The sequence below is a fragment of the Triticum aestivum genome, chromosome 2D (genome assembly GCF_018294505.1).
Source record: "Triticum aestivum cultivar Chinese Spring chromosome 2D, IWGSC CS RefSeq v2.1, whole genome shotgun sequence".
Classification (NCBI taxonomy): domain Eukaryota; kingdom Viridiplantae; phylum Streptophyta; class Magnoliopsida; order Poales; family Poaceae; genus Triticum; species Triticum aestivum.
Window position 1 is genome coordinate 580,080,320 of NC_057799.1, and position 18,455 is coordinate 580,098,774.

An 18,455-nucleotide genomic window follows, 5' to 3' on the forward strand; every position below is an offset into this window, starting at 1 on the left:
CTTGCTAGTCCTCTGCAGAACAATAAAGGTAGAAAACAAAAGCACTGAAGGGATAAGAATCTCAATTTGCATTCAGCTGCTGCTCCATCTGGAAGGAAAAAAATTCACCAGCACAGTGCTGAGTTTACTTGAATTTCACCCCCGCAAGCTTCTTTCAAGTGTCACAGGACATGTTTCAGCAAGCTTCTCTGAAGTGTTAAACACATACATGAAATGGTTTCAGCTTCACTGGCTGGCACCTTTGTGCCTAAAATCTCAGAATGGATTCAATATGTTACCCTGAAGACCATTCAGCGCTAACCGGCTGGACGACCTGCCCTTCAATCCTGTGCAGTAGAATTGTTGGCCTTGTTGCTCTTGCTCCAGTTGGGCCCAACGTTGGCAAAGCAGTGCATTTTATGATCCCTGTAAATCAGCCCAGGGTCCAGCGTTCTTGAACAGGGTTTCTGCCTTAGCCTCAAAGACACCGGGGAAATGATCGCATCTGGTTGCAGTGGCACCATGGTTGTGACTTGGTCCAGGTAAGGAGGGATGATTTGGTTCAGCTCTTGAAGCCTACTGAACGTCGGCACACACCACACCATTCACTGAAATCAGCCAATCTGTTGATCAGGTCCTGTGACAAGGTCCATGCATTTCCCACAGGCCACAAGGTTCATGCATTTCCCACAGGCGACGCTAATGCTTTGGTCATCACCTCGGTCGTACTATGGTTGTTGGATACTTATGATGAGCGACTGTCCTGAGAAACCACTAGGGAGGCAGGAGATGCAGGGTCCATCCCAAGATAAAAGCAGAGAGACATGTGATCAATCAGTGTGATATTTAAGGTGAGTCAGCAGCACAGCTGGAGAGGGCCAGACATGAAATGGTGGTCCGTTCCAGCAACTTGTTTACTACCCGGCGAGCTAAATCTTTGCTTTTGGCTCGCGTGATATGGTAATCTTTCTATCTTTCCGGCATTCCTTCGGCCGTCAGATGCCAAGGCATTGCCATTTTTTGGCAAAACCAGCCAACATTTGGCAACTTTTCTAGAGACTGGCAAATTTCGTCGCGGAGCATGAACATAGACACGATAAAGGGGACAAACAAAGGGATAAGCAAACTGAGTTTGCACTTGGCTGTAGCTTTAGTTGGGGAAAATGACAGTGCTGAGTACTTGAATTTTGACTTGAGCAAAGCTTCGGTAAAGTGTCGAAGGACATGCTTTCAGCAAAGCTTTTTTGAAGTGCTATTAAAGACTCATGTGAAGGGTTTCAGCTGCACTGCCACCATTATGCTGTGTCTAAAATCTCACCCTGAAGATCATTCAGCGGTAATCAGCTGGAGGACCTGACCCTTCCATAAGTGTTCTTGATGAATAAGGTCGATTCATTATGATTTGTGAGCTAATCTCATGTGAGTTCAGTTGATGATGCAGTCTGCTTTTCTAGATAATCTGTTTCAGTGTTTGTGGAACACTTTGCATCGTCGTGCTCATTGTGCCAGCCAGTTTGTGATATGGATGAAGTAAGTGGGAGTAGGCTGATTTGGTTGAGGTCTGCTTGTTGCCATTCAAGGTTGGCTCATCCAATTAATACTCCATTGATCAGGTAATGTGACAAGGTTCATGCACTTGTGCCATGAGGGTTCAGGACGTACAGCTGGAAAGAGGTTCACTGCACAATGACGCACATGCAGTGGGGTGGGGACGAGCAATAGTTGGCATCTCATCACACCACGGGGCACAAGCACTGATGACGCTTTAACTGGTAGCACCCACTTGAGCATCTTCTCAGTACTATTTTCCTTGGATACTACCTGTGAGGTAGGCCAGAAATTTACCGCAGGATTAAAGGAGAGGAACATGTCATCTCCATTAAGGTCAGAGCATGGCTGGGAACGGGGCCAGTTATGCATGGAACACATGCTGCACTATTCCTCATGGGTCCGCCCGAGCAATGATTCACATATCATCATGCAACTTCAACTTGATCCAATCCGCGGAGGAGGAGACTTCACTCTTTCTTGACTTGTTAATTAGAGGCGCTGCTTGCTTCTCTCCATTTATTTCCCCTCTACTCCACAACTCATCAGTGTGCTACCTGCTAGTCTCTCACTGCACCCAGCCCGCTCCGTTGCATCTCCACACTTTCCTCCCCTCGCATCTTTCTTCTAGCTAGTCCTCCTTCAGCTCTATGTTGTTGCCACTGGTGCCATTCATATACTGAAGCCCCCTAAATAGTTGTACAAACAATGATCTACAGAGTAACGTCATTGTTAATACGGCACTAGGACAAGGTTCCATGTTGTTCTAGTAACAACTAACAAGAGAAGAATAACAGTAGTAACTTCCCCTGAATCAGAGTAACACAGCTAGGGAGGAACATCATTGTTTATACAACACTAGCACAAGGTTCCATGTCCTTCTCGCTAATTTGGCTGCATGACAATTAACACAAAGTAGCAACTCAAGAAATTAACTTCCAAAAGGAGGCAGGGCCAGCCGAGGGACCCCAGCGATTAGTTACTTCCCATGATCCCCACTGGCACAAAAATTAGCTAGGAGAGCCAGTGCGAGGTCTGAACCCAAGTCTTAATTTTATTTGAGACCGCATCACTGAGTGCTTAGTTAATTGGCAGGGATTATTTTATTGATCCCAACCACTCAAATGAATTCACTCGACGCTACTCACATCTTTATATCCCCCTCGTCCTGCATTTCTCTGTCACTCCTACACATCTCTCTGCAGTTTGCACAGCAAACACCCTCTCCGGCATTGCTCCCTCCGTCTCATCACATCGCCTGCCTTCACGGCGAGGGAGTTCATACTTCATACCGGTGAGTAAATCTTTCTTTCTAGTTACTCTAGCAGCACCACGTGATATCAGCATAACTTGGGACTAACTGCTTCTGCTAATGGTTTGCAGCGTGAGGGCCGATGGACGTTGCCGTCAGTGCGGCGTGGTGGGTGGTAGGCAAGGCACTGGGCCCCGTCTCAGATGGCTTCCTGGAGGCTTGGGCTGCTAGCAAGGATCTCGGCCCCAACGTCGACGCACTCAAGATGGAGCTCTTGTACGTGCAGGGGATGCTGAACAACACCCGTGGCAGGGAGATCGACAACCCGGCCCTGAACGAGCTGCTGCAAAAGCTGCGGCAGCTAGCGTACGGGGCCGAGGACGTGCTGGATGAGCTGGATTACTTCCGCATCCAGGACGGTCTCTACCGCACCTCGGAGGCTGCTGATGAACATGCCAAGGGTTGTGTATGCAACCTCTTCCTCCACGCTCACCACACCGCCAAAGCTGTTGGCAAACTGCTTGGGTGCTCTGCACGCTCGTGTGCTGCTGCTAACCCTCGTCATCCCGGGGAGCTGAGATCGGAAGAAGATACAAGGCAGCAAGTTCAGTGCTGCACTTGGCCATGTGCCGGGAGAACTGCAAGTGGCAATACCCCATTGGTCCCAAACACAGACCAAGCTGATGGGGAGGCCAGCGGATGCATTCGCAAGCTTGCTTCTGGTGCTCTCAACACCGTGCGTACTGTCGGTAAACTCTTCCCTTGCTCATCCTTCCCACCCGTTCATGATGATGTTTCTGGCAAGTCAGTCCTTTGTGGTGCCTGCATACGCAAGGCACCACAGCAAAAGCATGTGAAGGAAGCACGAAAATTAGAGTTTGATAGGGTGGATTTATCTACAAGAATGAAGCATATTGTAGAGCAACTGCAGCCCTTATGTGCAAAGGTAACAGTTATTCTTAATCTTGAGTTGTTGGGTTCTAATCATACTACCACCACAGACATTCCCAAGAGTCCTCCCACCACCACCTCTGACATTATAGAATCAACATTGTACGGGAGGGACCCTGCGAAGAAGAGAATCATAGATATTATCACTCATGATAAATATAGTGGCGAGAACCTAACTATCTTGCCAATTGTTGGTCCGGGTGGCATAGGGAAGACAACTCTTATACAACACATATATAACAGCCAAGAAGTGAAAACACATTTTCAGATCAAGATCTGGATATGTGTGTCCCAGAATTTCATTGTTAATAAGCTAATTGAAGAGATTGAAAAAGCTATACCTAGTGTGGAAGGTGAAAAAAAGGGTAGAGCAGAAGAGCTGATTGAACAAAGATTAAATTCTAAAAGCCTTTTGCTTATATTAGATGATATATGGAAGTGTGAATCTGCAGACTGGGAAAGGCTTTTAGTACCACTCACAAAAGGACAGGCAAAGGGTAACGTAATTCTAGTTACAACTCGGTTTCCAGCTGTAGCAGAAATTGTTAAAACAACTGATAATTCAATAGATCTGGAGGGTTTAGAACACGGTGAGTTTAGGAAATTTTTCCGAGCATGCATATTTGGAGATGAGCAATCACAAAAAGATCATGATGGCTTGCTTAATATTGGAGATAAGATAGCAGAAAAGTTAAAGGGGTCCCCTCTTGCAGCAAAAACCGTAGGTAGATTATTGAGGAACCACCTTGATGTGCATCATTGGACAAGAGTCCTAGAAAGTAGAGAATGGGAAATGCAGACCGGTGAGGGTGACATTTTGCCTGCACTGAAACTTAGCTATGATTATCTACCTTATCATCTGCGACAATGTTTTTCCAGTTGTGCTTTGTTTCCTGAAGATTACAAGTTTCACAGTGAAGAACTCATTCATTTCTGGATAGGACTAGATATTTTACATCCTGGTGGTCGAAATAAAACAATTGAAGATGTAGGTCTGGACAATCTAAATGATTTGGTGAACAGTGGATTTTTCAAAAAAGATGAAACTGACGGGCATCCATATTATATCATCCATGATCTGTTGCATGATTTAGCTTTAAAGGTTGCATCTCATGAATATCTTAGTTTGCATCACTCTAATGTGAGATCAATAGAAATTCGGCCATCTATCCGTCACTTGTCGATCGTGATAGATGGTCCAGATGATAGTAACGGGATAACTGATGAAAAATTTAAGAGTGAGTTGGGGAAACTTAAGACAAAACTGAAGGTTGAGAACTTGCAAACATTAATTATATTTGGAGGAGGAGACAAAAGTTCTGTCAACATTTTGGGTGATTTGTTCATGGAAGCAAATGCTCTCCGTGTTCTTTGTTTGCCCACATTATCATACCCCTTGGAATCCATGTTGCGTAACTTTTCATCACTTCTGCACCTACGATACCTAAAGCTAGGTACTTCTATGAGCCATATGCATTTACCAATGACTTTATCTAGATTTTATCATTTGAAGATTTTGGATCTACAAAAATGGGATGCTTCTTTTCTGTTACCTAGAGACATGAGTAACCTTGCAAAATTATGCCATTTTCTTGCCCACCATGATGAGCTTCTTTCAGGTATTTATAATGTGGGGAAACTAAAACTCTTACAAGAGTTAAGGGCTTTTGCCGTCAATAAGGAAAACGAAGGGTTTGAAATAAATCAACTAGAGCATCTGACCGAGCTAAGGGAAGTTGGCATTTATAACCTTGAGAAGATACACACGAAAGAAGAAGCGGTTGAAGCAAAACTAATACAGAAAGACTACTTGCACAAATTAACACTAGATTGGGATAGTGAGCGACCTAATAGTGAGCCTGGCGCGGAAGTAGTGGTTCTTGAGAGCCTTCAACCACATAGAAATCTTCAGGAGCTGAGAATTACAGGACACCGTGGCCCTTCTTGTCCAACATGGCTGCGTGATAACCTGGTTGTTCAGGCTCTACAATCTCTCTCTCTCTTCTCTGTTTCTTGGGATATTTTTCCTTCATTTGGGAAGATGTGGAATCTTCGTGAGCTAGTATTGTCGAATATTTCCACAATAAAGGAGTTTGATCTAGAGCAAAGCTTTTGCAAGTTAGTAAGGAAGATTACACTCACTGGATTAGAAAATTTTGAAAAATGGGTACCACAGCCCACTCATTTCTTACCTCATTTGCAAGTACTGATTATCACAGATTGCCCTAAACTCTCAGAGCTGCCATTTTCAAGCCACATTGTTTACCCACTGAAACAAGACTGGAACATAGATTGGTTTCCCAAACTACAAAAGCTTAAGATAGAAAACTGCCCTGAAGTGTTGCTACTGCCTCCTATTCCTTGGACCCAATCTTTGTGCTCTGTCAAGATAAGTGATGTGGGATCAAAACTAGTGAAGAAGTTGGTCTACTCAAAATCATCTTCTGGAGTAGAATTGGAAGTTAACGCACAGGATGGTCTGCATAACTTAGATCAGGTGTTACTATTCAGTCAACTTACAGAAATTCAGGAGTTGAAGATAAAAAATTGCCCACCTTTGGAGCTGAAGTATTTTATAATGCTAACCTCATTGAAGAAATTGTGGGCATGGTCTTCAAATCATGGGGTGGTGGCATCAGAAGTTCAGAGTGGTGGCGAATGGCAGCATCCTGTTGAGGACATTAAAATCTGGGTTTCTGATTCTAGTGGAAAGGAATTGACGCAGTTCTTGTCTCACCTCCCAAAGCTATCCAAATTGCAAGTGTATCGTTGTGAAAACATAACACAGTTTGCTGTGGGGGTGGATTTGCAGCAAACAACATCACCAGTAGTATCATCGTCAACCTCTTCAGATGTTACAATTGATGAAACACAAGCAAAAGATGAGCAGCAAGAAATAGCAGAGGTGGAGAAGGAGGAGGCAAACACGGTGGATGATGATGGGCTGTTGCTCCTCCCTGCACATCTCTCCAACTCTCTGCAGACGTTGGTCATCAAAATAGGTGGTGCGGTTGTTCATTCCCTCAGTGCCCTCCAAGCCATAACTACCCTTTGGTTAGAAGATTGTTCTTTTTACCACCCTTTCCCTCCCACGCTGCTAGACCTGCAACTTTCGTCCGTGAAGGGCGTGCAGACGATGGAGTCCCTTTCAAACCTCACCTCTCTTACCCGATTAGAAATATATCGTTGCGGAGAGGATTTAAGATGCGAGGGCCTGTTGCCTCTCCTTACTCGGGGCCAGCTCAGCAATTTAAAAGTCAAAGGAAGCCCCAATTTCTTTGGTGGGTGGGATCCCAATCCCATGCGGGGGATGACAGAATCCAAACTGCAGAATCTCGAAACAGATGACATCGAGGGCTTACTCGATGCGCCCGTCCTCTGTAGCCTCCTCTCTTCCTCCCTCACATCGTTGGACTTTATTGGGAACCATGAGACGACGCGCTTCACAAAGGAGCAGGAGGAGGCCTTTCAACGCCTCACCTCGCTCCAGGAACTCTGGTTTTGGGGTTGCGACAAGCTCGAGCACCTCCCTGCAGGCCTAAACAAGCTGACCAACCTCAAGAGATTATGGATCTGGTGGTGTCCAGCCCTCCGGTCGCTGCCCAATGGCGGCCTCCCGAGTTCACTGCGAGAATTAGATGTCAACAGGTGCGACAACGAGGAGCTAACAAAGCAGTGCAGGCGGTTGATGGGAACCATTCCGAAAATCATACTATAGACCAATCCAAGGTAACAGACACTTCCTTGCTCGTACTTATTCCCGATTTCCACCATTACCCTTGCTTTTTCCTGATCCAACAGATGCCAACTAATTTTTTTCTTTCGGTTTGGCCCACCTCTTATTCTGAACATTGTTTGTTTCCATCAACCATGCAGCTGGTCTCTCTGCTGGGAGTTGTGCATTCTTCTACCCTTGTGGAATTCTCTCCATACATGGACAGTGGCGCATGAGGGTTCCGTGTGGTATTTTCTTCATGTACATAATATGGTAAGTGCCCGCGAATTGTCTGAAAAGTATGTGCTTACAGTTATCTGTCTGATAGAAATTGCTCCGAGTTCTATTAGTTTAAATCACTGCTCTTGAGCGCATGTTTTTTTATTAATATACAAGTATGTGACTAACAATTGGAGGGCCTTCTATTCAACTGGAAAATTGTTACCATTATGCTTATGTAAATTGGTCAGTACACCAAATACTGAGAGTGTGCTCCTAGCAGAATAATACACAAAAGTGAGAATGTTTTTGCGTCTGTGCAAAATTAACCTTGTTAGCCTGATCTGAGGATACTATATCTATTTGTATCTGTCCAGAGATCATGGGGAATTTTAATTATTCTCAAAACTTATCTTGTTTCCTTTTTGGCATAGCTCAGGAATAGTTCTTTGTTCCCTCAGATTCACCATTTGTTTTTTGCTGCAGGTTTCCTTGTTCATCAAGTCGACAGACAGAGTCATGCAAGGTTGAACATGAAATCTGTACTTCAGTGTTAGTTCAGAGGAGCACTGGATGCAGGGATTTTGCAAAGAGCAGCAGTTTCAGAACACGGCATTTTTGACAAAGGACCATTTGAGCGGTGAAAACAGTGTTACCATGGAACAACATTGATAGGTTGTACAACAGCGATGCTCTCAGTGCTTGTTTTGGCTTTGACTTACGAGAACTAAGCACCATGTTGCATCATCGAGGAGCTAGGACAGGAGTTAATCAGGAACCATCCTGAAAATCATACTAGAGTACTAGACTGATCCAAGGTAAAAAAAACCTTCGCTATCTGCCCTCATCCCAATGTCCAACATCATCAAATCATATTTTGCATCTGATTTACCTCATTACTGCAAAATCTGAACACACTATGTTTTGATCTACTTTACAGGTTCTCTGTCTTGGGAGTTGTACACTTTTTAGCCTTGTTGAATCCACCCCGTCCATACAAAGTCTGCACATGAGGATCTTGTGTTGTATCTTCTTACTGTACATAGTACACAAATCTGGTAAGTACGGGTTAAACTCCTCCAACCATATTACTTATTTTTTTCGACCATATTACTTATACCTAGATGTTTTCTCTTGAACTGTGAAATATCAAGAAAACCAACGTGGCCCTCAGTTAACGCTATTTGAGAATTTCCTTCTCTTCCTTCATGGACGAAATTTATCATGCATTCAACATTTTATTTGCAGTTACATTTTGATCGTCACTCAACAAGACTGGCTGGTGTACTTAGCTTGTTTGGCTGTGAGGATCGTAATGCTGGAATATATATTGCTGATTTGCTACTGAATATAAGGTTTGCAATTTTTTCAGTTCGGTATTACATTGATACCGATGCAAGTTGTTCTTGCATTCGTCATAATTTGTTGTTGCTTAATGAAATTTTGTTAATTACAGGACCTTTACAAGAATACCCTTCATACCATCACAGTGCTTACGTGTTGCCTAAAGCCAGCCGAGATCTCAAGCTGTCATTAATTGGTATGCCCAATGTTGCCTATTCGCACACATATAAAAGTCTAAAAGGTTACTCGTGTATTTATCTTAAGTTCCAAACTTTTAGACTAAACTAAGCTTCTTGGTTGCTTGATAGATGTGGCCTGTGGACAGGTCTGGAATTCAACAATTAAGTAGTAGCAGATCTGTGCAAAGGTTAGTAAACCCCCCTGCTGAAATTCACGATCGCTTTAGCTATGATAGGTTGTATTCAAAGTGGAATTGTCAAACTCTTATTACCTCATGAGACCAAGGTTAGAGAACTTGTTGCTTTCTTGATATGTCGGCAGTCTAGCTTTTTAGCACGCTCATAATCTCTGAATTCATTGCCATGTTGAATTAAATAACACAAGAGAGTTTTCAGGTAGATATAGTTGTAAAGGTAGAGAACACTTGTTACTAGGTGATTGATGAACATTGATAGGGCAAAAAGACTTGAGCTTGCTAATTTTTACTCATAGAACCTGCTGAGTTGAGTATGGTGAAGGTGATTTTATTCTCTTCTTGATTTGGAGTATTTTTTTCCCATCCCACCAATGCCAAAAATAGAGCAGATTCCAGAGCCTTGATTATTCGCAATTTGAATATTTTTAGTGCGTATTGTTAAGTTTGATGTTCCTCTAGTCTGAATTCTTTCAAAGCCAGTCATTCTCTTCGCGTAACTTTACACTTTCCAGCCTCTTCACTCGGCATTGCATTCCTTCATAAGGATATCATGAACATTGCCGGTGTACATATACAAATCCCGGAAATTGAACCATTGCCTTCCATTTGTTCACACCATACCTGCCTATATAGTACATCACTTTGCACCGGGAATTCCATAGTAGTTGATTATTCCATGAGCACAGTCATCAAAGTTCGAGAAGACTCTAAAGGGCTTTATTGCCATCAACCCTGCAAAATTCATTATTATGAAGAGCTATATTCATCAGCATTGGTTCCTCTCTTAGATACAAATGAAAAAAAAAGAAATAAAGAAAAAGCGAGATGAGCACCATGCAAAAGATCAAAGGGTTCATTCTCAAGCAGGACAAAATAGCCAGCAGCGCTTCCATATTCATGTGCAGATTAATCAAACTACTATCTATGCATATCGATAACGGGAACATCACTCACATCCCGGGATCACCTTACATTGCATAGGCCTCTCAAATCATTTCTTTGGTGTGAGTCCATTCCCTCCCACATACCCTGATACTACTTCTTTCAATGACTGGAACTAAAGACTTCTTTGTACTGGAGTTGAACTCTTATTTAGCTTTACAATCTAGATTCAGATTTGCTATTTTTTTAATTACCTTACCAAGCTCCAGATAAGCTTTCCACAAATATAAAGTAGATAGGGAATACTTGGGCTACTGGCCAGTGAGGACTATATAATTATGTGACGAGAGTAATTCCAGATCATGACGAGGTAATTTCACTAGATACCTGCTCTTGGAAGATTCACAAAGGAATAAAATTGTTGGCTACTCATGTTTCCTTTTGTTCTTGACATTGAAGTCAAACAACCAAGTGATTAGTGTTCAAAAACTTTTATAGCTATATTGTCGATGCTGGTTACTCTCAAAAATTGAAATCTATTCCCTACTGGCAATGAATAAGAGTAGTTATTTAAGTGTGCTCAATCGCTAGCTTGCTACTTTTATAAGTTTGCAGGAAGTGCCTCGACCCGAAGTTCATGAGGGTTTCAATAATTGTTTGCACATGAACACTTGTTTGCAATCTAGCTATGCTAAGCTTTCAGGTATTTCACAAGCACGGAGGCAAGTTGAATCAGGAGCCTAAATCATCTGGCCGCGATTGGAGACTCTCCTCTTTTCTCATGGGAAGACCCAGAAAGGGAGAGGCCTGAGATGAATCATGTATACCTTTTGTTTCTCTTTGTAGCCACTTTCTTCCTGATAATGCTATAAGGAAGTGAGAATGGTTTTTTCACACCTAGTACTACTTTCCTTGCAGCTTCAGTTTGTAGTAGGTTTCGATGGGTGGTATGAAAACAGGACAAAAAATTTCATTTGTTTTCTCAGCGTGGACATGTATATTCAGTGTAATGAAGTGCAGTTGTTTGCAATAGTATCTTCATATCTGAACCTATGCTTGGGTTCCAATTTTTGGTTGCCTGTGCTAATGCATAAACAAATAAAGACACTGTAATGGTTCACTGCAGAATCTTCGTGGCTGCCTTTTGATACCCAACTGGCAATCTGAACCAATCATTGTTGCCATGTTGTTTTTCTTTTCTGAGGAAAAGAAATTCCTGCGATTTCTGTTTACAACACAAACAAGATTCGAGTGCACAAGCACTGGGTATGATGAGTGTGCTTGTCTTACCCAGGTATGATCCGGTGAGATTTGGGTTTGTTTTTGGGCCCACTAATAAACAAGTACTCCCTCCGTTCCCAAATATAAGTCTTTCTAGATATTTCAACAGGTGACTACATACAGAGCAAAATGAGTACTAAATTTCATTTGAAATGTCTACATGCATCCGTATATTATATTTCATTTAAAATGTCTACAAAGACTTATATTTAAGAACGGAGGGAGTACAGTACAGGGGAACATCTCAAACGAGCAAACTCTACTAACCACGCACTAGATCCGAGCCGTGTCTCCCGTTTTCAGTTTCGCGATGTACGTCTGCTCTGCTTCCTCTGTCTACGCGCCCGTGCTACCGACGCCGACGCCGCCACTGTCACTAAACTACTACGGCTCTTGGCGCGAGATCTGAAGCGATGCCGCGGCTCAAGGCGTTGGAACCGGAATGCTCACGTGCCTTCTCCGTCCAGAAAAACTAGACTTGGGTGCGATAATTGAAGCTGAGTCTTCGTTTCCCTATTTCGCTCGCGCCATCGGGTTCTTAGCTGGCAGCGATTTGTTAAGTTCCATCGTATCCGTTGGTTGGGGCCATCGCTACACTTGTTTGCAGCCACTGGTCAACCCTTCTACTAGTACCACTCAGTTGCTCTATCTTTTCAGTTTTCACATGAACGCCTGCTCTACCAGAATTTGTCTCCACTGGTAGTTTAATTTTTGAGAGTTTACTCACAGTCAAAATAACTCACGAGGTCCGCCCCGATGACACAACGTCCCCAAAAGGGTAACAACGCGAAGTGTTGCTGCTGCCGAGTCTGAGACAATAGACAAAAGTTTTCACCCGGAGCCTGACCGATGTCCGAGAACCACGACTACGTCTTCAAGAAGAGAACGACGCCCACCGTTGCCGGCAAGAAAGCGTGAACCTTTCTCTCAAAACTTGCCAATACCACCTGGAGGCGCCTCAGTCACCATGGCAGTGAGAGTTAGCGGGTTGACAAAACAGGTCAGAGCCTTCCACCCCAACACCCTTGCCGCCGCACACGACCAAGAGGTGGAAGCACTGCCACCACCATGTAGCCCGCTGAAAAGTTAACCGTGGAGCCCACCATCAAGGGCTGCCGCCCCGGCATCCTCGAGGCACCTCCACCCATCCACCTCACGGCACACCAACATCGCAAGAAGAGTAGAAGGCACTCCTTCCACTCCTAACTCGGCATCAGTCTCCATATCTTGGGTCAACACCTCCACGGAAGGAGGCGTCGAGCCTACATCCCAAACTAGTCCAGGTGGACTAAGTGGCCATGACCCCAAGACTACCAACGACTGCTGCCAAGCCGGCCCCAGCTATCGCCCTTCGGCCTGGCCAAGGGGAGCTTGCACAACGCCAAATCTGCTGACATCGGTGCTGACCCATACGATGGTGACGTTTTGCCAGGATCGCTACCACCACACATGTGAGCTCCTATTTGGCATTTCATGCGCCAGGGAAGCTCCCTGGCGGTGAGCCGGCCCATGCACTCGACCGCATTTGAGAAAAAAAAAGGAAACAAAGCGTTGAATTCAAAAAAGTTCATGGAAATTTGAAAAAAATCATCGATTTGTAAAAAAATTCATCAAATTTTTAAAAGGTCATTGAATTTGAAAAAAAAGTTCATCAATTTGGAAATAATAGTTCATTGATTTAAAAAAAATATCAAATTTTGAAAATTTTCATTGATTTTGAAAAAAAAAGTTCTTCAATTTTGAAAAGAAATCATCTGTTTTGAGGAAAGTTAACGAATTTGAAAAGGTAATCAATATTGAAAAAAATTCACGAGTATGAAAACATTTTATCAATTTTTAAAAAGTTCACAAATTAGAAAAAAAATGTTTTTTTGATTTGTAAAGCAAATTTGGAAATTTTAAAAAGTTCACACATTTGCAAAAGGAAAAGTAAACAGAAAAAAAATGAAAACCGAACAAACCATTCCAAAAAATGATAAAAAAATAAAAACCAGTTTGGGGAGCTTCCCAAAAACCGAGGGCTTTGCGAACTGGAGAAATAATAATAGGAGAAAATTAGAGGAGTCGTCACAATGGTTGTGATTATGTGACATCACAAAAAAATTAGAAACTTATTTTTGACAAATGCAAACCCCAGCATTTTTACAAGGCTTTAACGTGGCCTAGTCATATCAGAAAGAAAAAACGTGGCCTAGTTATGTGGGCCAGTCACTGTGCTTCAGAAAGCATAGAGGGTGGAAGCCCACACTCTCCATTTATGCCACTCGTTTGGCTAAAGAAAAAGATATGCCACTCGTCGGCGACGAGGTCACACGAGGGACGAAGACGAAACAAGGCGGCCGGCCATGGCTTCGCCGGAGTTCGTTGCCGGCGGCGGTCGACGGCTCACGCCTTCCCTCGCTCTCCGCTGCGCACGGCGACGACCCGAATCCGTAAGCGCATCTTGCTCGAAACCCTCGTTTCTCCCTGGCTGGTCCGGTTGGGTCTATCGGTTGGATGCGCGTGCGCGGCGTCGGGAACGGAGGATTAGGCCGCGGTATTGTGAGTTTCAGTGTTCTCCTGCAACATTTGGGAAGGTTTCTTCTTTATACTACTATATGAGTTCTGTCAGGCTTTTATGTAAAGGAAAGGGGTTAATCACTTAGGTGGCTGCTCGTTAATTACGCTTCTTATAGAGTACTCCCTCTGTACCGAAATGTAGGTCGCTGGGGCAAATGTTCCGATCAGGTGAAAATGGGCAAACGGACATTTATACCCTTAGTTTAAATTTTGAATCGGGTCGCTGGATCGTCTTCCACCTCCGCCACCGCCCCTGCCCTCCACCTCCGCCTCCGGCCCCGCCCTCCACCTCCGTCTCCGCCCCTGCCCTCCACCTCCGCCTCCGCCCCCGCCTCCGCCCCCGCCCTCCACCTCCGCCTCGGCCCCCGCCTCCACCTCCACCCACGCCGTCCTGGGGCTCCTCCTGGACCGCGCGCGCCCAGGTGATGCTCTGCTGCCGCCTGCTCGTGGAGGTGGGCTGGTGCTCTGCTGCTGTCCGCTGGTGGAGTCGAGCTGCTGCTCTGCTGCCGGCTGCTGGTGAAGGCGAGCTGGTGCCCGCACGCGCCCAGGGGAGCTGCTGCCGCTGAAGCACTCACCGCACACAGGAGCTGCTGCCGCTGAAGTACTCCCCGCTGCATAGGAGCTGCTGGCCTAGGTTCATCTCCTCGCCCAGTACCCGCTCTGCATCAATTTGATGATCATAAGCAATCAGATGATCATAAACTAAGACTTGCTCATATGAGTAAACAATTTGATGATCATAAACAAGAGTAATTCAAAGAAATATTTGTTGCCAATAATTCAAGACAAGAGTAATTCAAGAGATAATTGCTGCCAATGATTCGAGTGAATACTCCATCAGAATTTGTTCAAATTATTGGGATGACGACGGATAGACGACATGTAATTAACCTGGGGAGAAAAGGCCACCAGTAACCATGAGTTCATGTATTGGTTTTGATCTCAGGAAGCAAGGTTTTGATTTCTTACAACATGCCACTACTCTAGGAGAAAATTTTGGTATCTCATGAAGAAATTATGAGGTTTACTCTGCCAATAGCCCTGATCTGAATGGCCTTGACCTTGGGTTCTTCAACTCGTTGCAATCTCTAACAGATTGTCTAAGCCCTAGAACGCTTCAAGATCTTATCAAGGGTGTGCTAGATGAATTTGAAAACTATGAGGTTTACAAGCTGAACAGAGTTTTCCTATCTCTACAAGCTTGCATGGTTGAAATCTTGAACCATGCAGGGGGCAATGGGTATAAAATACCCCATGCGAACAAGGAAAGGCTAGAGAACCTTGGGATGCTACCTCCAAGACTTACATGCCCTCCAGAGGTATATGCAAATGCCCTGCACAATCTTGGGATAATGGAGAGAGTTGCTTGTTGAGTTGCTTGTTGAGATGCTTGAGGAGTTGCTTGTTGAGTTGCTTGTCGAGATGCTTGAGGAGTTGCTTGTTGAGATGCTTGAGGAGTTGCTTGTTGAGTTGCTTGTCGAGATGCTTGTCGAGATGCTTGAGGAGTTGCTTGTTGAGATGCTTGAGGAGTTGCTTGTTGAGTTGCTTGTCGAGATGCTTGTCGAGATGCTAGTTGAGATGCTTGAGGAGTTGCTTGTTGAGATGCCTGTCGAGATGCTTGTTGAGATGCTTGAGGAGTTGCTTGTTGAGATGCTTGTCGAGTTGCTTGTTAAGATGCTTGTGATTATTTGTGTGGAGTATGTGTAACTCCTTGTTTGTGTGGAGTATGAGTAACCCTAGAGATGTGGCTTGTGTGGAGTATATGTAACTCCTTGAGAAGAGACTTGTGTGGAGTGCATCATTTGTATGATCATTTTCGGAAACCCCATGTGAAATTACTCCATATGTTTGCAAAAGGCTTCTATGGACTGGATTTTACTCCATACATATGATCATTTTTGTTTGAAAAGTTTCATTTAATTTTGTGTGGAGTACATCATTTGTGTGATCATTTTTTTTAATTAAGAGAGAAGAGGAGAGGGCACTGGAAGAGAGAGAGAGAGAGAGAGAGAGAGAGAGAGAGAAGAGAAGAGAGGGAACTGGAAGATAATCCAGTTTCATTTGATTTAGGTCTCATATTGTTGCACTATTGTAAGAACTACTCCTACTCCAAGAACTACTCCTACTCCTATTTTTAATTAAAACTAAACAGCAGGTCCACATGATTTTAATTTTAATTTAAGGAAAATTCCACACGATTTTACTTGTATGGCCTATCGCGATTTTACTGAAACTACTCCTGATTTTACAGAAACTACTCCTATCATGATTTTGCTGTCACTAATATGCAAGCAACAATTAAGTTCACAATATTATGCAAGTTAACAAGCTTCAGTATCCCAAGTTTCAGTACATAAGTTAACAGAAGCTACAGACGACAACTTTTAAAAGAAGCTACTCTGCACTCTACCTGCAGTAGATACACAAATTGTATACAGGGAGTATGTACTGAGATTGCAGTGAAAACAAATAGGAAGAACACATTTAGTCTGATTGTGTTATTGACAATTTAAAGCATTTTTTGATACACACATTGTGAATGATGGCATGGTCTTACAGTAGCTGGAGCTTCCAAGACACTCAGGGCATTCCTCTTCAACTTCACCTCCACACCATTCTTCAGAACCTGCTTTTACGATAATATCTCAGGAATTAGAACAAGATACCACATTTGGTTGCTTGACTAGCTAATTTCTGAAAAGAAAAGTGAAGTCAAAAGACATTATTTCTTTCACTCCATTGCAATTGTCAATCATTATAGAGAACCAGCCACTAGCTAAGCAGAGTTTCAGTGGGATGCCCAAATAATAATTGGAAGCAAGAATCACTTTATAAGCAGAGTTTCAGTAGAATCTCAAGATTCATAGCAGAGTGAGAATCCAGCATCTGATATCTGGAGGATTGGTGAACACTGAACATTTGATGCAGTTACATAAATCCAAAGCTATACTAAGTTACCAGCAGTAAGAATCACTTTATAACACAGCAAAAAATTGCAGCACAAGGTAACTATTCCAAGACTGAACTTAGCGCAGTAGGTGGACCTGCCTCAGACATCATAACAGACGGGATATCACTTCAGCAAGGTCGATAACAGCCTGAATTTAGCGCAAGAAAACAAAGGTTCTTGGCACCGAAACAATCAAGACTGGTGTCCTGCTGCAATGGGGATAAGACTGGTTCTTGGCACCAAAACAAGACGAATCGCTCACCTGCAGTAATGGGACAGGAACTCCCTGTAGTCCCCGTAGTCCGGCGCCGCCGCCACGGAATTGTTCGCCACTAGTGGCTCCCTGCGCTCGCCGCGGACTGACGGCCTGGGCAGCCCGCCCAAGGACGCGGCGGAGGCCTCCTCCCCCAGCGCCTCCCCCGGGGGCCTCCACCACCAGCAGCAGCTCCGATTCCGCCTCTTCAAGCGCCCGGGCGCCGGCGGGGGCGCCGGCGACGTCGTGCTGGGCCTGGGGATCCGGGAGAGGAGGGAGCTGGGCCGAGTCTTCTTCGCCTTCTGTAGGGGTGGAGGTAGGAGCTGGGGAGGGGTGGATCCACCGGCGCACGTAGATCGAGCGCCCGCGCGCCTCCACCGCATAGAAGCTCGTCACCGGCGGAAAAAAATCAAAATTTTCAGCGGCGCATACAGACTGTGACTGGAGGACGGGTGGTGGAAGAGGCCGGCGACGTCGAGAGGGAGAGGCAGAGGGGAGACCGACGTCGAGGGGGAGTGGCAGAGGGGAGGCTGGCGATGGGGACGCGGGCCGCCGACGAGCGGATCTGGGAGAGTGACTGGGAGAGCGAGTGGAGCTAGCGCTGTGAGCGACTGAGCGAGCGAGTGGAGCTAGCGCTGTGAGCGACTGAGCGAGCGAGCGGTGCGGACAGTGAACGAACGATGCGGGAGGGAAAATTGGGAAAGTGAAAGAATTTCGTAACGTGACGAAAATTACACTACGATCGCTTAAACGACCTACATTTCGGAACAGAGGGAGTAGAATACTTAGGGTTAACAACACCGAAATGGCGTTCTAGCATTATTCCAGCTGTTTCAATTTCGAGGCCTCCTTCATCACTTGCCTCATTAGCCTGTTTCTGAACTTTTCTGTCTTATAACAGACCAAAAAGGACTTGATATGTTTTGATTCCTTGTCAGAAGTAACCTTGCTTGACATCAGTTACAGTTTGGTGCATTGCAGAACCACCTATGCTTGGTGTGAAATCAACGCATGTGCATCCTGTGCCTATGCTATTGTGCATTGGTCTAGGATACAGCAGTTGGCACGAGATCTGAAGCGGCGTCCTTGGTTTCGCTGTAGACGCAGTGCATTGAAGCCGCGGTTGCTGTAGTGAATAGAGTTCCT

General features: G+C 44.6%; 2 protein-coding genes across 2 annotated transcripts; one reads left to right on the top strand and one right to left on the bottom strand.

The window, feature by feature from the left end:
• The first annotated feature begins 2,087 nt into the window (after positions 1-2,087).
• LOC123054661 (disease resistance protein RGA2) lies at positions 2,088-11,317 on the top strand. The gene is made up of 8 exons (XM_044478471.1): positions 2,088-2,821; positions 2,911-7,459; positions 7,607-7,718; positions 8,151-8,482; positions 8,605-8,722; positions 8,913-9,019; positions 9,121-9,204; positions 9,317-11,317. Exon 2 carries the CDS (start codon positions 2,922-2,924, stop codon positions 7,446-7,448), a length of 4,527 nt encoding a protein of 1,508 aa, XP_044334406.1. The 5' UTR covers positions 2,088-2,821; positions 2,911-2,921; the 3' UTR covers positions 7,449-7,459; positions 7,607-7,718; positions 8,151-8,482; positions 8,605-8,722; positions 8,913-9,019; positions 9,121-9,204; positions 9,317-11,317.
• A 2,882-nt stretch (positions 11,318-14,199) lies between these two features.
• LOC123055969 (translation initiation factor IF-2) lies at positions 14,200-18,421 on the bottom strand. The gene is made up of 4 exons (XM_044479760.1): positions 18,365-18,421; positions 17,319-18,122; positions 16,664-16,732; positions 14,200-14,766 (listed from the first exon to the last, which is right to left on the bottom strand). The coding sequence occupies exons 1-4, from the start codon at positions 18,419-18,421 to the stop codon at positions 14,743-14,745; spliced, it is 954 nt and encodes a 317-aa protein (XP_044335695.1). The 3' UTR covers positions 14,200-14,742.
• Positions 18,422-18,455: the final 34 nt, after the last annotated feature.